Source organism: Drosophila eugracilis, unplaced genomic scaffold (genome assembly GCF_018153835.1).
Source record: "Drosophila eugracilis isolate 14026-0451.02 unplaced genomic scaffold, ASM1815383v1 contig_90, whole genome shotgun sequence".
NCBI classification, from domain to species: Eukaryota; Metazoa; Arthropoda; class Insecta; order Diptera; family Drosophilidae; genus Drosophila; species Drosophila eugracilis.
Window position 1 is genome coordinate 5,558,441 of NW_024573812.1, and position 17,207 is coordinate 5,575,647.

At 33.0% G+C, this 17,207-nt stretch overlaps 10 protein-coding genes across 10 annotated transcripts; all 10 read right to left on the bottom strand.

Annotated features, from left to right (window-relative positions):
- Nucleotides 1–302: 302 nt before the first annotated feature.
- On the bottom strand, nt 303–1,049 carry LOC108112107. Its single transcript, XM_017221857.1, has 4 exons — nt 1,008–1,049; nt 767–922; nt 545–712; nt 303–496 (listed from the first exon to the last, which is right to left on the bottom strand). The coding sequence occupies exons 1-4, from the start codon at nt 1,047–1,049 to the stop codon at nt 341–343; spliced, it is 522 nt and encodes a 173-aa protein (XP_017077346.1). The 3' UTR covers nt 303–340.
- Nucleotides 1,050–1,534: 485 nt separating this feature from the next.
- On the bottom strand, nt 1,535–2,297 carry LOC108112108. Its single transcript, XM_017221858.1, has 4 exons — nt 2,246–2,297; nt 1,966–2,147; nt 1,739–1,906; nt 1,535–1,690 (listed from the first exon to the last, which is right to left on the bottom strand). The coding sequence occupies exons 1-4, from the start codon at nt 2,295–2,297 to the stop codon at nt 1,535–1,537; spliced, it is 558 nt and encodes a 185-aa protein (XP_017077347.1).
- A 437-nt stretch (nt 2,298–2,734) lies between these two features.
- LOC108112109 lies at nt 2,735–3,440 on the bottom strand. The gene is made up of 4 exons (XM_017221860.1): nt 3,381–3,440; nt 3,167–3,322; nt 2,945–3,112; nt 2,735–2,890 (listed from the first exon to the last, which is right to left on the bottom strand). Exons 1-4 carry the CDS (start codon nt 3,438–3,440, stop codon nt 2,735–2,737), a joined length of 540 nt encoding a protein of 179 aa, XP_017077349.1.
- Nucleotides 3,441–5,871: 2,431 nt separating this feature from the next.
- LOC108112110 lies at nt 5,872–6,568 on the bottom strand. Its single transcript, XM_041819698.1, has 4 exons — nt 6,517–6,568; nt 6,298–6,453; nt 6,076–6,243; nt 5,872–6,027 (listed from the first exon to the last, which is right to left on the bottom strand). The coding sequence occupies exons 1-4, from the start codon at nt 6,553–6,555 to the stop codon at nt 5,872–5,874; spliced, it is 519 nt and encodes a 172-aa protein (XP_041675632.1). The 5' UTR covers nt 6,556–6,568.
- A 373-nt stretch (nt 6,569–6,941) lies between these two features.
- Nucleotides 6,942–7,646, bottom strand: LOC121530528. The gene is made up of 4 exons (XM_041819738.1): nt 7,587–7,646; nt 7,374–7,529; nt 7,151–7,318; nt 6,942–7,097 (listed from the first exon to the last, which is right to left on the bottom strand). Exons 1-4 carry the CDS (start codon nt 7,644–7,646, stop codon nt 6,942–6,944), a joined length of 540 nt encoding a protein of 179 aa, XP_041675672.1.
- A 2,033-nt stretch (nt 7,647–9,679) lies between these two features.
- Nucleotides 9,680–10,383, bottom strand: LOC108112111. The gene is made up of 4 exons (XM_017221862.1): nt 10,324–10,383; nt 10,109–10,264; nt 9,884–10,051; nt 9,680–9,835 (listed from the first exon to the last, which is right to left on the bottom strand). Exons 1-4 carry the CDS (start codon nt 10,381–10,383, stop codon nt 9,680–9,682), a joined length of 540 nt encoding a protein of 179 aa, XP_017077351.1.
- A 474-nt stretch (nt 10,384–10,857) lies between these two features.
- Nucleotides 10,858–11,557, bottom strand: LOC108112112. Its single transcript, XM_017221863.1, has 4 exons — nt 11,498–11,557; nt 11,284–11,439; nt 11,062–11,229; nt 10,858–11,013 (listed from the first exon to the last, which is right to left on the bottom strand). Exons 1-4 carry the CDS (start codon nt 11,555–11,557, stop codon nt 10,858–10,860), a joined length of 540 nt encoding a protein of 179 aa, XP_017077352.1.
- A 964-nt stretch (nt 11,558–12,521) lies between these two features.
- On the bottom strand, nt 12,522–13,196 carry LOC108112113. The gene is made up of 4 exons (XM_017221864.1): nt 13,145–13,196; nt 12,926–13,081; nt 12,726–12,871; nt 12,522–12,684 (listed from the first exon to the last, which is right to left on the bottom strand). The coding sequence occupies exons 1-4, from the start codon at nt 13,181–13,183 to the stop codon at nt 12,522–12,524; spliced, it is 504 nt and encodes a 167-aa protein (XP_017077353.1). The 5' UTR covers nt 13,184–13,196.
- Nucleotides 13,197–13,564: 368 nt separating this feature from the next.
- On the bottom strand, nt 13,565–14,281 carry LOC108112114. The gene is made up of 4 exons (XM_017221865.1): nt 14,222–14,281; nt 13,996–14,151; nt 13,774–13,941; nt 13,565–13,720 (listed from the first exon to the last, which is right to left on the bottom strand). Exons 1-4 carry the CDS (start codon nt 14,279–14,281, stop codon nt 13,565–13,567), a joined length of 540 nt encoding a protein of 179 aa, XP_017077354.1.
- A 525-nt stretch (nt 14,282–14,806) lies between these two features.
- On the bottom strand, nt 14,807–15,445 carry LOC108112115. The gene is made up of 3 exons (XM_017221866.1): nt 15,239–15,445; nt 15,017–15,184; nt 14,807–14,962 (listed from the first exon to the last, which is right to left on the bottom strand). The coding sequence occupies exons 1-3, from the start codon at nt 15,443–15,445 to the stop codon at nt 14,807–14,809; spliced, it is 531 nt and encodes a 176-aa protein (XP_017077355.1).
- Between the last annotated feature and the right edge of the window lie 1,762 nt (nt 15,446–17,207).

Below are 17,207 nucleotides of genomic sequence, written 5' to 3' on the forward strand. Positions count from 1 at the left end.
ATATTTTTTGAGTTTTCATACATTTATTTTTTAATTTATGATCTCAGTACATGAATGTTCTGATATCAAGAATAGATTTTCTACTACAACTGATTTCATAGATCATCCAGGTAATACTAGTATTGGGCAAATTAGTTCCTTTGCAGCAAGTACTTTCCCTTCGGAAAAGGAAGGATATTTAATTGACATCACTTTTTTTTCCGGTATTTGATTCTTGAATATGTTATTTGAAAATGCCCAGCAATTTAGATACAGTAAGTGGGGTTTTTATTTTGATTCTTTATGTGTATATAACGTCATTACTAAGATAGTTTACAATAATATATGTATGAAATATTAGTCACGACTTTTGGATGTATAGCTTAAACACAGCTCTGATAGTGTTAGAGGCCATCCAGTTCATTTGGAACAAGTACTTTCCCTCCGGAAAAGGCAGAATTTTAGTCACTCGGTCATTAAAAAACTGAGTTGACAGCTTATCCATCACAATGTCATGCTGAAATCTGATGTTTAGCAAACTGTTTAGTCATTCAGCGATACTTACGTCATAGGGGCAAGAGTGGTTTACATTGGAACGATCCTTGAAGAAACCATAGACGTAGCCAGCAATGGGGTTGGATTTTGGATTTCTTAGGAACTTGCATCCATCAACAGTAACATTGTAGAGAAAGGGCTTGTAGCCATTGGCAAACTTATAAATGGCAAAGTTCACCTGTATTAAACTTTCGAAATTTTAAATGTCTTTTCTAAATATTTCACTGCATACCTTAATCTTGGTTACTGGGATTTTAAAAAGATTCGCTTTTAGCGAATAATATTTGTAGGTTCGATTCACAGACTTCAGATAGCAATATTCGAAATTGCAGAAATTGGGGTCCACTGCATCACATTTGATGTTCGTAAACTCCACTAGAGGTTGAACCTGCAAGGTACAGTTCACAGGGATGAGTTTTCGATTTCGATTTTCGATACGTGAAATGGATTTGCACCTCTCTGATTAAACGTACATTCACCAGGAAAGTGACGAGTAAATAAAGTTCTCTCTTCATCTCTTAGGTCGGAGGTCTAAAAAAATACTGATTTAGGATTTAAACGTACCTCCACGTACCTCCACTGTTTCTGAAACAATTTTAAAACCAATTATTTTGGCTAGACTGCAGCACTTACGTAAACGTCAATTAAATAATAAAGTTAATAGAGCAATATTTTGCGATTTTAATAATTACCTTTTGAATTGCAATTTTAAAAGAACTTTCATGCCTGAAATATTTACTTTAAGGTTCAAATATTTTAAGAGGTAAAAATCTATCCATAAATTTGATAATAATACACCTACAGAATTTTAAAAATACTTCAGAAATAAACCCCAATGATAATAAAAGTAAAATAAGATAAGGAAATATGATTAACATCAGCTCTTTTTCCGGTATTTGATTTTTGAATATATGTTAATTGAACCAGTGAGGTGGTTTTTTATTCGGATTCTTTATGTTCTTATGTGTCAGTTTATAATAATATATGTTTGAAATAATAGTCACAATAGTTGGAGGTATAGCTTAAACACAGCTCTGATAGTGTCATAGGCCATCCAGTTCATTTGGACCAAGTACTTTCCCTCCGGAAAAGGAAGAAGATATTTCATACGTTGATTAAACAAATCAGTTGTAAGTTTATCCACCACAAGGTCATGCTGTAATCGAATGTTAAACAAATCGTTCAGTTATATAAAGTCACTTACGTCGTAGGGGCAAGAGTGGTTCATATTGGAAAAATCTTTGAAGAAACCATGGATGTAGTCAGTAACCGGGTTGGATTTCGGATTTTTGAGGAACTTGCAAGCATCGACAGTAACATTGTACATGAAGGGTTTATAGCCATTGGCAAACTTATAAATGGCAAAGTTCACCTGCTTTGCACTTTTGAAATAAATATTTAAATATTTTTTTAATTTAGTTCACTGCATACCTTAACTTTGGTTACCGGAATTTTATAGAGATTAACTTTTAGCATAAAATATTTATAGGTCCGATTCACCGACTTCAGATAGCAATATTCGAAGTTGCAGAAATCGGGGTCCACTACTTCACATTTGATGTTCGTAAACTCCACCAGTGAATGGACCTGGGAAATACGACATATAGAAATAACTTTTTATAGGTTTATAGACCACCATGATATATGGGTTATTACCATATTTCCAACAACTAAAAGATAGATAAGTACAATTTTTTCCTTTCTATTCAACATGGCGTATGCAGAGGAACTGATAGAGAATTCTTAACATTTGAACTCAACATTACTGATTATTTCGATTAGTAATTTTACGGCTCATTTACCATTGCCCAATTTTATTATAACAATTATAGATTACGTTATGTTTTGATGAGGAATAAACTGTGTTAATGTCTAGTTTATATAGCCTCTATTGTGATTACCTTCATATATGATCTAAATACAATTTATATCTGGTCTTAAATGTCTAAAAATGAAAGAGATCTTGAGCTTAAAACACAAAAAACTGAGTAATTATGCAGTTCTAGAAATAAATTAATCATTTCCGACCTTTTTTAAGTCCGTTTGACACTGCTTGACCCTTCTTTGTGTTTCATAATTTTAATAAATTCATTTAAGTTCAAGAGTCCAATGTGTAGGAAAGGTTGTTTTGTATTTTTATTGCTGAACTTATGTTAACAGTGTTTGACATCAGTAATACATTTACAGCTTGTTATAATGTTCAAGTCATTGAGACGTATATCTTAAACACAGCTCGGATAATGTCATAGGCCATCCAGTTCATTTGGAACAAGTACTTTCCCTCCGCAAAAGGCAAAACATTGGTCATTCGGTGATTGAAAAACTGAGTTGTTATTTTATCCACCTCAAGGTCATGCTAAGATATAATCTTTATCAAGTTGTTCAGTCATTTATGTTTACTTGTACTTACGTCGTAAGGGCAAGTGTGGTTCATGTTAGAATTATCCTTAAAGTAGTCATAGATGTAGGCAGCAAGTGGATTTGAGGTTGGATTTCTTAGGAACTTGCAGGCATCAACAGTTAAATTGTAAAGATGGGACCTATGGCCATTGGCGAACTTATAAATGGCAGCGTTAACCTGTATTAGACTTTTGAAATTCCAAACATCTTTCAAACAATTGCAACTGCATACCTTAATTTTGGTTACCGGGATTTTAAGGAGATTCACTTTTAGCGTACAATATTTGTAGGTCCGATTCACCGACTTCAGATAGCAATATTCAAAGTTGCAGAACTCGGGGTCCACTACTTCGCATTTGATGTTGGTGAACTCAACTAGAGAATGAACCTGCAAACAGGAATTATTTTTCGGTTTAAAATTTCCATAAGTTAAAATCATTTTGTACCTGTCTGATCAAATGCAAATTCACTAGGAAAACGACGAGAAAATGTATTTTTCCATCCATCTTTTATGGTTGAAGTTTCCATAAAAACTGAACTAAGTTCCAAGCTCAGCTCGACCATATGAAAAACCGTTTAGGAACCAATAAATACCTAGAATAGAATCGTAATTAGAATTAGTTAATAATTGCAATAAATCAATATTTTTTGTATCATTAATAAAACTTTTCTGCGTGAAATGAGAGTAATTTTAGAATAAAGTCCAAAGTCCATTTCAGTGCCAATGACGGTCTAAAATTTTTAGAGGTAAAAGGCTCAAAACAAAACTTAGTAAGATAAAATTTATATATTTTGAAACAATTCTTCACAAATACCACCAAGCTTTTATTCGTTAGGAGGCTTTTCTTTATTATACCCGTTACTCGTAGAGTAAAAGGGTATACTAGATTCGTTGAAAAGTATGTAACAGATAGAAGGAAGCTTTTGCGACCCTATAAAGTATATATATTCTTGATCAGGATCAATAGCGAAGTCGATTGAGCCATGTCCGTCTGTCCGTCCGTCCGTCCGTCCGTCCGTCCGTCCGTCCGTCCGTCCGTCCGTCCGTCCGTCCGTATGAACGCTGAGATCTCAGGAACTATAGCAGATACAAAGCTGAGATTAAGCATGAAGATTCTTGAGGTCCCGGGACAGCGCAAGTTTATTACAGCATCCTGCCACGCCCACTCTAACGCCCACAAATCGCAAAAAGCTGAAATTGCTGAAATCTCAGGAACTATTGCAGATAGAAAGTTGAATTTCAGAAAGTATAATCTTTAGATGACAGCGCATCTTATAGTGGTACTACTATCCGGCCACACCCACCCATACGCCCACAAGGTTCAAAAGACCGTTTTCGGATTTTCTAGAAAAGCTGATATCTCGGTAACTATAAGAGATAGAAAGTTCGGATCAAGCATGTATGTTTCTATGATGCTCCCAATGCGAATTGTTTTTTTCCGATCACGCCACGCCCACTCTAACGCCCACAAAACCCGAAAAACCAAAAATGCAAAAATCTCGAAAACTATAAAAGCTACACAATTTTGCTTAGGAACACGTATTTAGGAGATGCCTCTGCAACTTGCCACGAAGTTGCTTCCGGCCACGCCCACTCTAACGCCCACAAACCGCGGAAAACTGTGGAGTCTATAATATTATTATGAATGCCTTCGTTTGACCTTTTGTAACTTATATCTGTTAATATCTATCGATTTACAAAAGATTTTTCAAATCGGAACATTATTTCGCTATTTATGAAGAAATTAAGGTTATAAGGCTCCACATGGGCAGTGACGTCACTATAAGCATACTCAACATACTTCCTCTGACAATAGGTGGCGCCTTGTGAATTTCCACTAGCAAAATTAATATTTTAAAATTGTGTAAAACAGTAACGGGTATCTTATAGTCGCGGCACTCGACTATAGCGTTTCCTCTTGTTATTTTTATAGATATGTTTAGGAATAAAAGGTTATGAACATAAATAACAGCCCTTAAAATGCCTCTGGACATCCAGTTTAATTTTATCCAGAATTTATTTTAATTTCTTAGTTAGACTTTTAAGGGCAAAACTTTTAAGGAGTAAAAGGGCATCTAAAAACTTTAATAACATTAAATTTTAAAAATGCTTCAGAAAATAAATCTTAGTGTAAGTCAACGTAAAATATGAGAAGGAAATGTGATTAGCATCAGATATTTTTCCGGTTACTCGTAGAGTAAAAGGGTATACTAGATTCGTTGAAAAGTATGTAACAGGTAGATGGAAGCGTTTCTCGAGAACTATAAGTGATAGAAAGTTTCGATTCAACATGTATAATGCCTCCAATGCGAATTGTTTTCTCCGATTAAGCCACGCACTCACACGACTAACGCCCACAAAACTCGAAAAACCAAAAACACAAAAAATCTCGGGAACTATAAGAGCCAGAAAGTTAGGGTTAAGAATATGTATTTAAGAGATGCTACTGCAACTTGTCCCTAGTTTTCATCTGGCCACGCCCACTCTATTGCCCAGTGCATGTCTTCGTTTGACCTTGTATACCATATTTTTGTCAATATCTATCGATTCACCAATGATTTTTCAAATCTGAACATTATTTCGCTATTTAAGAAGTCATTTAGCTTATAAGACCTTCAATGGGCAGTGACGTCAGTACTGTCAGTTACTCAACATGCTTTCTGTGACAATAGGTGGCGCTTTGTGGATTTCCAATGGCAAAATGAATATTTTAAAATTGTGTTAAACAATAACGGGTATCTTACAGTCGCGGCACTCGACTATAGCGTTTCCTCTTGTTGAACATAAGTTCACTGCAATTGTCTAACAATTTAGATCCACCGAGGTGGTTTTTTATTTGCATTCTTTATGTTTTTATTCTTGCATTTGTGTTAACAACATAGGAATATAACGTTAGATCTACGACAGTTTGGAAATCTATAGGTTTGAAATAATAATCAAGATAATACGAAGTATATCTTAAAGACAGCTCGCAAAATGTCATAGGCAATCCAGTTCATTTGGACCAAGTACTTTCCGTCCGGAAAAGGCAGAATCTTAGTCACTCGGTCATTAAAAAACTGAGTTGACAGTTTATCCACCACAAGGTCATGCTGAAATCTGATGTTTAGCAAATTTTTCAGTTAAAAAAAGTCACTTACGTCGTAGGGGCAAGAGTGGTTCATATTGGAAATATCCTTGAAGAAACCATGGATGTAGCCAGTAATCGGGTTGGATTTCGGATTTTTGAGGAACTTGCATGCATCGACAGTAACATTGTACATGAAGGGTTTATAGCCGTTGGCAAACTTATAAATAGCAGAGTTCAGCTGTATTGCACTTTTGAAATTTAAAAAATTTTTTTAAAATATTTTTCTACATACCTTAACTTTGGTTACCGGAGTTTTATAGAGATTCACCTTTAGAACATAGTATTTGTAGGTCCGGTTCACCGACTTCAGAAAACAATATTCAAAGTTGCAGAAATCGGGGTCAACTACTTCGCATTTGATGTTCGTAAACTCAACTAGAGAATGAACCTGCAAGATAGAGGAAGTATTCGATTGATTTCTATCTTATGATTTTGTAGAATGTTTTTCTACTTTTCTGATCAAAAATAAATTCACCACAACGGCAACCATTATGCTAAGCACTCTCTTCATCTCTTATGCTGGATGTCTAAAAAAGAACTGATTTGGGTTTTTGACTAAGCTCGACAATATCAAAAAACCATTTAAAAGTCAATTATTTAACACTTATTAAAAAAATACATCATAAATGAAATCTCAGTGTAGATTAACGTGATCTAAAAATAGAAAAATTTTTTAAAATTCACCCGTTTTTCCGGTGTTTGATGGTTGGATGTATATGGTAATTGAGCAGCAATTTATATCTACTTAAGCCGATTTTTTTTTGATACTTCATAATTTTTTATTTTTGAATTTATGATCTCATTAATAATAGATACTATTAATAATAGATTTTCTACTACAACTGATTTCATAGATCATTCAGCTCAAAATAGTACTCAAGATAGTACGTTGTATAACTTGAACACGGCTCGAGAAATGTCATGGACAAGAACGTTCATTTGGATCAAGTACTTTCCGTCCGGAAAAGGGAGAAGATATTTCGCTCGTTGATTAAAAAACGCAGTTGTTAGTTTATCCACCACAATGTCATGCTATAATCTGATATTTATCAATTTATTTTGTAGTCATTTATATATATACTTACGTCGTAAGGGCATGTGTGGTTCATATTGGAATGGTCCTTAAAATAGCCATAAAAGTAGCCAAAAATTGGGTTTGATTTTTGGTTTTTTAGGAACTTGCAGGCATCGACAGTAACATTGTACATGAAGGGCTTATAGCCATTAGCGAACTTATAAATAGCGGCGTTTACCTGTTTTCGACTTTTGAAATTCCAAATATCATTAAAACATATTTCACTCACATACCTTAACTTTGGTTATTGGAATTTTAAAAAGATTCACTTTTAGCGAATAATATTTGTAGGTCCGATTAACAGACTTCAGATAGCAATATTCGATATTGCAGAAATCGGGGTCCGCTACTTCGCATTTGATGTTAGTGAACTCAACTAGAGAATGAACCTGCACATAGGGATTTTTTTCGGTTCAAAATTTCCATAAGTTAAAATCATTTTGTACCTGTCTGATCAAATGGAAATTCACTAGGAAAACGGCGAGAAAATGTATTTTTCCATTCATCTTTTATGGTTGAAGTTTCCATAAAAACTGAACTAAGTTCCAAGCTCAGTTCGGCCGTATGAAAAACCGTTTAGGAACCAATAAATACCTAGAATAGAACCGGTAATTAGAATTAGTTAATATTTGCAATAAATCAATATTTTTTGTATCATTAATAAAACTTTTCTGCGTGAAATGAGAGTAATTTTAGAAAAATGTCCAAAGTCTATTTCAGTGCGAATGAAGGTATACAATTTTTTGAGGTAAAAGGATCAAAACAAAACTTAGAAAGATAAAATTTATACATATAATTTGAAAAAATTCTTCACAAGTAAACCGACATAAAAATGCAATAATCGAAATCGTTGAAAATGCAAGTGTATAACAATATATATATATCTAGGCGAAGAGGGCAATACACGTAGTGACGAATATCACATGTAATTAACTACTTATTATAATAGAATCAAAATATGAAATGTACCTACTTTGTAGTTGACAAATAACAGATCGGATAGAAAAATTACATTTGTACATTAAATTATTACGTGATAAAATAAAAATAATATTGGAAAACTAATAAAAAGATTGTTGGTTTAAAAATAAAAGGGGGAAAAAAATCTTGATTCAAAAAATCTTAATATGAAAACTTAACTTTGCTGCAGTTGCGTTCGTCACCAAACTTTTATTCGTTAAGAAGCTTTTTTGAATCTATTTATGTATTATTTGTATAAGTATGTGTATATCGTAATATCTTATAACCCAGCAAGCAATTGGAAGATCGTTCAAATACGATATTTAAAATAGCAAAAACAAAATTGTAAAGCAATCGAAAATTAATCATCCATATGATTGAAATGAGATTATTTGTTGCTTTGCATTAACATTTGGTGAGAGAACTTGTAGCCTAACCGCGCTCTCTCTCTTGGTTTTCTGTTCTCTGCTTTATGTCGTTCATCTTATTCAAACGGTACTTTTCACAAAATTTGAAGTGGTTGTGCAGTGTTCTGCATTTTTTAACTCCGTTTTAGTAACTTTCTGAGCTCAGTGAGATTAGGTAAGGGGAAAAGAATATGTCGGCCAAAAATATTAGAAAATTGGCTACAAATTTATAGTTGGAAAGGCACCAGCATAAAGCCAAGCGCTGAAAAGTGCTTCCTTATAACAATAATAAAAAGTAAGAAAATATTTCTATTATTGGTGAAAAAAAGTTAATATTTTTCTCCTCCTAGATATTTGCCACATAAAATTCAAGAGCACGTCTAAGGACATGAACATGGTTTTTCAAAAATTTTTCGTACATGCCAAAGACCGGGTTAAAAAAAGAAAGCGCGTGAATTTGTTTAGTTGCTTTTTGATATACATATCATATACATACATATAATAAATAAAAAATACCAGAACAAAATATTATTGAATATTTCATTTATTTTCGATTCTTATATGACTCGAAAAAGACTCGCCCCTTGCGAGGGAAATGAGTCGAAAGCGACTCTTCCTGAGCTGTCGAATACGACTCTTTAGGAAGAGTCGCGGCTAGGGTTCCATTTTCTCCCGAACAGAGTATCTTTTTCGATCAGAAAACGAGCGCACTTATGCTTATTTTGCTCTTCTAGGAGAGTCGACAATGACTCATATTCGATAAGAAATTTCATAAAATGGGTATATTTAAGATAGGGAAAGGGGCACCGAAATAACAGTCCTTGAAATGTCTCTGGACATCAAGTTTAATTTTAAGAAAAAGTCCAAGTTAGACTTTTAAGTGCAAACATTAAAAAGTTTAAAAAAAGTTTTAAAAAATACTTCAGAAAATAAATCTCAGTGAAGATAAAAATAAAATATGAGAAGGATATGAGATTAGCATCAGATATTTTTCCGGTATTTGATTTTTGAATATATGCTAATTGCAATTGTCCAGCAATTTAGATCCACCGATCCAACCGTGGTTTTTTATTTGCATTCTTCGTGTTTTTATTCTTGCATTTGTGTTAACAACATATGAATATAACTTTATTTCTACGAAAGTGTGCAATACTATAAGTTTGAAATAATAATCAAGATACTTGGATATATATCTTAAACACAGCTCTGATAGTGTCATAGGCCATCCAGTTCATTTGGAACAAGTACTTTCCCTCCGGAAAAGGAAGAAGATATTTCATTCGTTGATTAAAAACCTCAGTTGTAAGTTTGTCCACCACAAGGTCATGCTGAAATCTGATGTTTAGCAAAGCGTTCAGTCATATAAAGATACTTACGTCGTAGGGACAAGAGTGATTAATATTGGAAAAATCCTTGAAGAAACCATAGACGTAGCCAGCAATGGGGTTGGATTTTGGATTTCTTAGGAACTTGCAACCATCAACAGTAACATTGTAGAGAAAGGGCTTATAGCCATTGGCGAAATTATAAATGGCAAAGTTGACCTGTATTACACTTTTGAAGTATTAAATTAAATTTTTTTTTAATATTTCACTGCTTACCTTAACTTTGGTTACTGGAGTTTTATAGAGATTCACTTTTAGCATAAAATATTTATAGGTCCGATTCACCGACTTCAGATAGCAATATTCGAAGTTGCAGAAATCGGGGTCAACTACTTCACATTTGATATTGGTAAATTCCACTAAAGAACGGACCTGCAAAGGTAGAGGCAGGATTCGATTGATTTCTATTTTATAATAGAATGATTTTGTACTTCTCTGAGCAAATGTACATTCACTAGGAAAGCAACAAGACAATAAAGCTCTCTCCTCATCTCCTAGGCTGGAGGTCTGCAAAATAACTGATTTAGGTTTTAGACTTAGTTCGACCGTATCAAAAAACCATTTAAATGTCAATTATTTTAGCTAGACTGCAGCACTTACTCATACCAATTAGATAATAAAGTTAATAGAGCAATATTTTATAAATTATCTAATTACTTTTTTAGATTCAGCAACTAAAGCATATAATGTTAGTCGACTTTTAATAGCAAACATTTTAAGAAGCGAAGGTAAATCAAAAAATTTTAATAATATTACACCTACAGAATTTGAAAAATACTTCAGAAAATAAATCTCAGTGTAGATTAAATCCCTTTTTTCGGTATTTGATTTCTGAATATATGTTAATTGCAATTGTCCAGCAATTAGATCCAGTGAGGTAGTTTTTTATTTAGATTCTTTTATTCTTTTATTCTTGTATTTGTGTTAAAAATATTTGAATATAAAACTCCAGTTTATAATAATAATCAAGACAGTTGAATGTATATCTTAAACACAGCTCGCTTAATGTCATAGGCCATCCAGTTCATTTGGAACAAGTACTTCCCCTCCGCAAAAGGCAGAACAGTAGTCATTCGGTGATTAAACAACTGAGTTGTTATTTTATCCACCACAAGGTCATGCTAAAATATGACCTTTATCAAATAGTTCAGACATTTATATATACTTACGGCGTAAGGGCAAGTGTGGTTCATGTTAGAATTGTCCTTAAAGTAGCCATAAATGTAGCCAGCAAGTGGATTTGAGTTTGGATTTCTTAGGAACTTGCAGGCATCAACAGTTAAATTGTAAAGGTTGGACCTATGGCCATTGGCGAACTTATAAATGGCAGCGTTAACCTGCATTGGACTTTTGAAATTCTGAACATCTTTCAAACAATTGCAACTGCATACCTTAATTTTGGTTACCGGGATTTTAAGGAGATTCACTTTTAGCGTACAATATTTGTAGGTCCGGTTCACCGACTTCAGATAGCAATATTCAAAGTTGCAGAAATCGGGGTCCACTTCTTCGCATTTGATGTTCGTAAACTCAACTAGAGAATGAACCTGCAAAAAGAAATTATTTTTCTATTTAAAATTTCCATAAGTTAAAATCATTTTCTACCTCTCTGATCAAATGGAAATGCACTAGGAAAACGACGAGAAAATGTATTTTTCCATCCATCTTTTACGGTTGAAGTTTCCATAAAAACTGAACTAAGTTCCAAGCTCAGCTCGACTGTATGAAAAACCGTTTAGGAAACAATAAATACCTAGAATAAAACCGGTAATTAGAATTAGTTAATATTTGCAAAAAATCAATATTTTTTGTATCATTAATAGAACTTTTCTGCGTGAAATGAGAGTAATTTTAGAATAAAGTCTAAAGTCCATTTAGGTGCGAATGACGGTATAAAATTTTTAGAGGTAAAAGGATCAAAACAAAACTTAGTAAGATAAAATTTATATATATTTTGAAAAAATTCTTCACAAATAAACGAAGCTTTTATTCGTTAAGAGGGTTTTTTTTTATTATTTTTATAAGTATGTGTAGGGATAAAAGGTTATCCAGAATAAACATAAATAACAGCCCTAAAATGCCTCTGGACATCCAGTTTAATTTTATCCATAATTTATTTTAATTTCTTAGTTAGACTTTTAAGGGCAAAACTTTTAAGGAGTAAAAGGGCATCTAAAAACTTTAATAACATTAAATTTTAAAAATGCTTCAGAAAATAAATCTTAGTGTAAGTCAACGTAAAATAAGAGAAGGAAATGTGATTAGCATCAGATATTTTTCCGGTTACTCGTAGAGTCGTAGAGGGTATACTAAAATCGTTGAAAAGTATGTAACAGGTAGAAGGAAGCGTTTCCGACCCTATAAAGTATATATATTCTTGATCAGGATCAATAGCGAAGTCGATTGAGCCATGTCCGTTTGTCCGTCCGTCCGTCCGACCGTCCGTATGAACGATGAGAACTCAGGAGCTATGAGAGATACAAAGTTGAGAATAAGCATGAAGATTCTTGGGGTCCATACGCAGCGGAAGTTTATTCTTTATGTTTTTATTCTTGCATTTGTGTTAACAACATATGAATATAACGTTAGTTCTACGACAGTTTGGAAATCTATAGGTTTGAAATAATAATCAAGATAATACGAAGTATATCTTAAAGACAGCTCGCAAAATGTCATAGGCAATCCAGTTCATTTGGACCAAGTACTTTCCGTCCGGAAAAGGCAGAATCTTAGTCACTCGGTCATTAAAAAACTGAGTTGACAGTTTATCCACCACAAGGTCATGCTGAAATCTGATGTTTAGCAAATTTTTCAGTTAAAAAAAGTCACTTACGTCGTGGAAATATCCTTGAAAAAACCATGGATGTAGCCAGTAACCGCGTTGGATTTCGGATTTTTGAGGAACTTGCATGCATCGACAGTAACATTGTACATGAAGGGTTTATAGCCGTTGGCAAACTTATAAATAGCAGAGTTCAGCTGTATTGCACTTTTGAAATTTTAAAAATTTTTTTAATTTTGTTTTCTACATACCTTAACTTTGGTTACCGGAGTTTTATAGAGATTCACCTTTAAAAGATAGTATTTGTAGGTCCGGTTCACCGATTTCAGAAAACAATATTCAAAGTTGCAGAAATCGGGGTCAACTACTTCGCATTTGATGTTCGTAAACTCAACTAGAGAATGAACCTGCAAGATAGAGGCAGTATTCGATTGATTTCTATCTTATGATTTTGTAGAATGTGTTTCTACTTTTCTGATCAAAAATAAATTCACCACAACGGCAACCATTATGCTAAGCACTCTCTTCATCTCTTATGCTGGAGGTCTAAAAAAGAACTGATTTGGGTTTTTGACTAAGCTCGACAATATCAAAAAACCATTTAAAAGTCAATTATTTAACACTTATTAAAAAAATACATCAGAAATGAAATCTCAGTGTAGATTAACGTGATCTAAAAATAGAAAAATTTTTTAAAATTCACCCGTTTTTCCGGTGTTTGATGGTTGGATGTATACGGTAATTGAGCAGCAATTTATATCTACTTAAGCCGATTTTTTTTTTGATACTTCATATTTTTTTATTTTTGAATTTATGATCTCAGTACATGATATTAATAATAGATTTTCTACTACAACTGATTTCATAGATCATTCAGCTAAAAATAGTATTCAAGATAGTACGTTGTATAACTTAAACACGGCTCGAGATATGTCATAGGCAAGAAAGTTCACTTGGATCAAGTACTTTCCGTCCGGAAAAGGGAGAAGATATTTCGCTCGTTGATTAAAAAACGCAGTTGATAGTTTATCCACCACAATGTCATGCTATAATTTGATCTTTATCAATTTATTTTGTAGTCATTTATATATATACTTACGTCGTAAGGGCATGTGTGGTTCATATTGGAATGGTCCTTGAAATAGCCATAAAAGTAGCCAAAAATTGGGTTTGATTTTTGGTTTTTTAGGAACTTGCAGGCATCGACAGTAACATTGTACATGAAGGGCTTATAGCCATTAGCGAACTTATAAATAGCGGCGTTTACCTGTTTTCGACTTTTGAAATTCCAAATATCATTAAAACATATTTTACTACATACCTTAACTTTGGTTATTGGAATTTTAAAAAGATTCACTTTTAGCGAATAATATTTGTAGGTCCGATTAACAGACTTCAGATAGCAATATTCGAAATTGCAGAAATCGGGATCCACTACTTCGCATTTGATGTTCGTAAACTCAATTAGAGATTGAACCTGCAATGTACAGTTCGCAGGGATGAAATTTCGATTTCGATTTTCGATAAATGAAATGGGATTTTATTACCTCTCTGATCAAATGTACATTCACCAGGAAAGCGACGAGTAAATAGAGTTCTCTCTTCATCTCTTAGGCAGGAGGTCCGAAAAAGAACTGATTTAGATTTAAGCTAACCTCGACTATATCTAAAAGCATTTAAAAGCACTCATTTTGGCTAGATTATGGTACTTACGCAAACATCGATTAGTTGATAAGTTAATAGAGCAATATTTTGTTGTTTACCTAATTACATGCATGGATAAAAATTGAGTTATTTTCAAGGAAAATGGCTTAGTATGGCCTTAAAGTTCAAGTCAGGATTTACAAATTCTAAGAGGCAACACGATCCACACAACCTTTTATAATATTAAACTTACTTATATTAAAAATATTTCAGAAATTAAATCTCAGTCTAGATTCACGTGAAATAAAAATAAAATAAAATGATTAGCATCAACGGGTTTTCCGGTGTTTCGTGGTTGGATGTAGATGGTAATTGCCCAGCACTTCAGATTTAGTCAGGTGAATATTTTTGATTCTATATATTTCTGTTCCTGAATTTATGTTCACACTGTGTGACATCAATAATACATTTTTATCTTATAATATTGTTCAAGTCATTGAGATGTATACCTTAAATACAGCTCGCATAATGTCATAGGCCATCCAGTTCATTTGGAACAAGTACTTTCCCTCCGCAAAAGGAAGAACAGTAGTCATTCGGTGAGTAAACAACTGAGTTGTTATTTTATCCACCACAAGGTCATGCTAAGATATAATATTTATTAAATTGTTCAGTCATTTATGTTTACTTGTACTTACGTCGTAAGGGCAAGTGCGGTTCATGTTAGAATTGTCCTTAAAGTAACCGTAGATGTAGCCAGCAAGTGGATTTGAGTTTGGATTTTTTAGGAACTTGCAGGCATCAACAGTAAAATTGTAAAGGTTGGACTTATGGCCATTGGCGAACTTATAAATGGCAGCGTTAACCTGTATTAGACTTTCAAAATTCTAAACATCTTTCAAACAATTGCAACTGCATACCTTAATTTTGGTTACAGGGATTTTAAGGAGATTCACTTTTACCGTATAATATTTGTAGGTCCGGTTCACCGACTTCAGATAGCCATATTCGAAATTGCAGAAATCGGGGTCTACTACTTCGCATTTGATGTTGGTAAACTCACCTAGAGAATGAGCCTGCACATAGGGATTTTTTTTCGGTTCAAAATATCCATAAGTTAAAATCATTTTGTACCTCTCTGATCAAATGAAAATTCACCAAGAAAACGACGAAAAAACGTATTTTTCCATTCATCTTTTATGGTTGAAGTTTCCATAAAAACTGAACTAACCGAATCGAAAACCATTTAGAAACCAATAAATAATTAGAATAGGACAGTAATTAGAATTAGTTAATAATTGCAATAATGCAATATTTTTTGTATAATTACTAGTTATTAACGAACTCTTCTGCGTGAAATAACAGTAATTTTAGAAAAAAGTCCAAAGTCTATTTCAGTGCGAATGAAGGTATACAATTTTTTGAGGTAAAAGGATCAAAAAAACAACTTAGAAAGATAAAATTTATATAATTTTAGATAAAAATTCTTCACAAAAAAACCGGCTTAAAAATGCTATAATCGAAATCGTTGAAAATGCAAGTGTATAACATTATATACATATATATAGTCGAAAAGGGCAATACACGTAGTGACGAATATCACATGTAATTAACTACTTATTATACTACAATCTACCTAGTTGGTAGGTTACAAATAACAGATCGGATAGAAAAATTTAATTTGTACATTAAATTATTACGTGATAAAAAAAATTAATATGGGAAAACTAATAAAAAGATTGTTGGTTTAAAAATAAAAGGGGAAAAAATATCTTAATATGAAAACTTAACTTTGCTGCAGTTGCGTTCGTCACCAAACTTTTATTCGTTAAGAAGCTTTTTTGAATCTATTTATGTATTATTTGTATAAGTATGTGTATATCGTAATATCTTATAACCCAGCAAGCAATTGGAAGATCGTTCAAATACGATATTTAAAATAGCAAAAACAAAATTGTAAAGCAATCGAAAATTAATCATCCAGATGATTGAAATAAGATTATTTGTTGCTTTGCATTAACATTCGGTGAGAGAACTTATAGCTTAACCGCGCTCTCTCTCTTGGTTTTCTGTTCTCTGCTTTATGTCGTTCATCTTTTAACTCCGCATTCTGCATTTTTTAACTCCGTTTTAGTAACTTTCTGAGCTCAGTGAGATTAGGTAAAAGAAAAAGAATATGTCGGTCAAAAATATTAGAAAATTGGCTACAAATTTATAGTTGGAAAGGCACCAGCATAAAGCCAAGCGCTGAAAAGTGCTTCCTTATAACAATAATAAAAAGTAAAAAAAATATTTCTATTATTGGTAAAAAAAAGTTAAATATTTTTCTCCTCCTAGATATTTGCCACATAAAATTCAAGAGCACGTCTAAGGACATGAACATGGTTTTTCAAAAATTTTTCGTACATGCCAAAGACCGGGTTAAAAAAAGAAAGCGCGTGAATTTGTTTAGTTGCTATTTGATATTCATATCATATACATATAAAAAATAAAAACTACCAGAATTTGTTTATATTTTACTTTCGGCATTTTACTACTCGCTTTATTAAAGTTCACAGCTCCAAGTGATTGCTGGCAACACTTTAGCCAACATATCAATCTTCGATGGCCCTATCGATTAGAAATATATTCACGATCATATGAAACGCACATAAGCATCGGCAATAAAAGAACAAGCATATTTTTCTTACGAAACAACGCGTTAATGACGTAAATACATTTAAAGCTAGAATATACTAGATGAATTTTAAAATAAGCTATATTTCAAGCTATAAGCTAGATCGGGAGTTTTCAAGCTTTTCCAGTTCAAAATATGCTAGAACTAGCTTATAATAAGCTAAACTGGCAACACTGCTTGCGAGGGAAATGAGTCGAAATCGACTCTTCCTG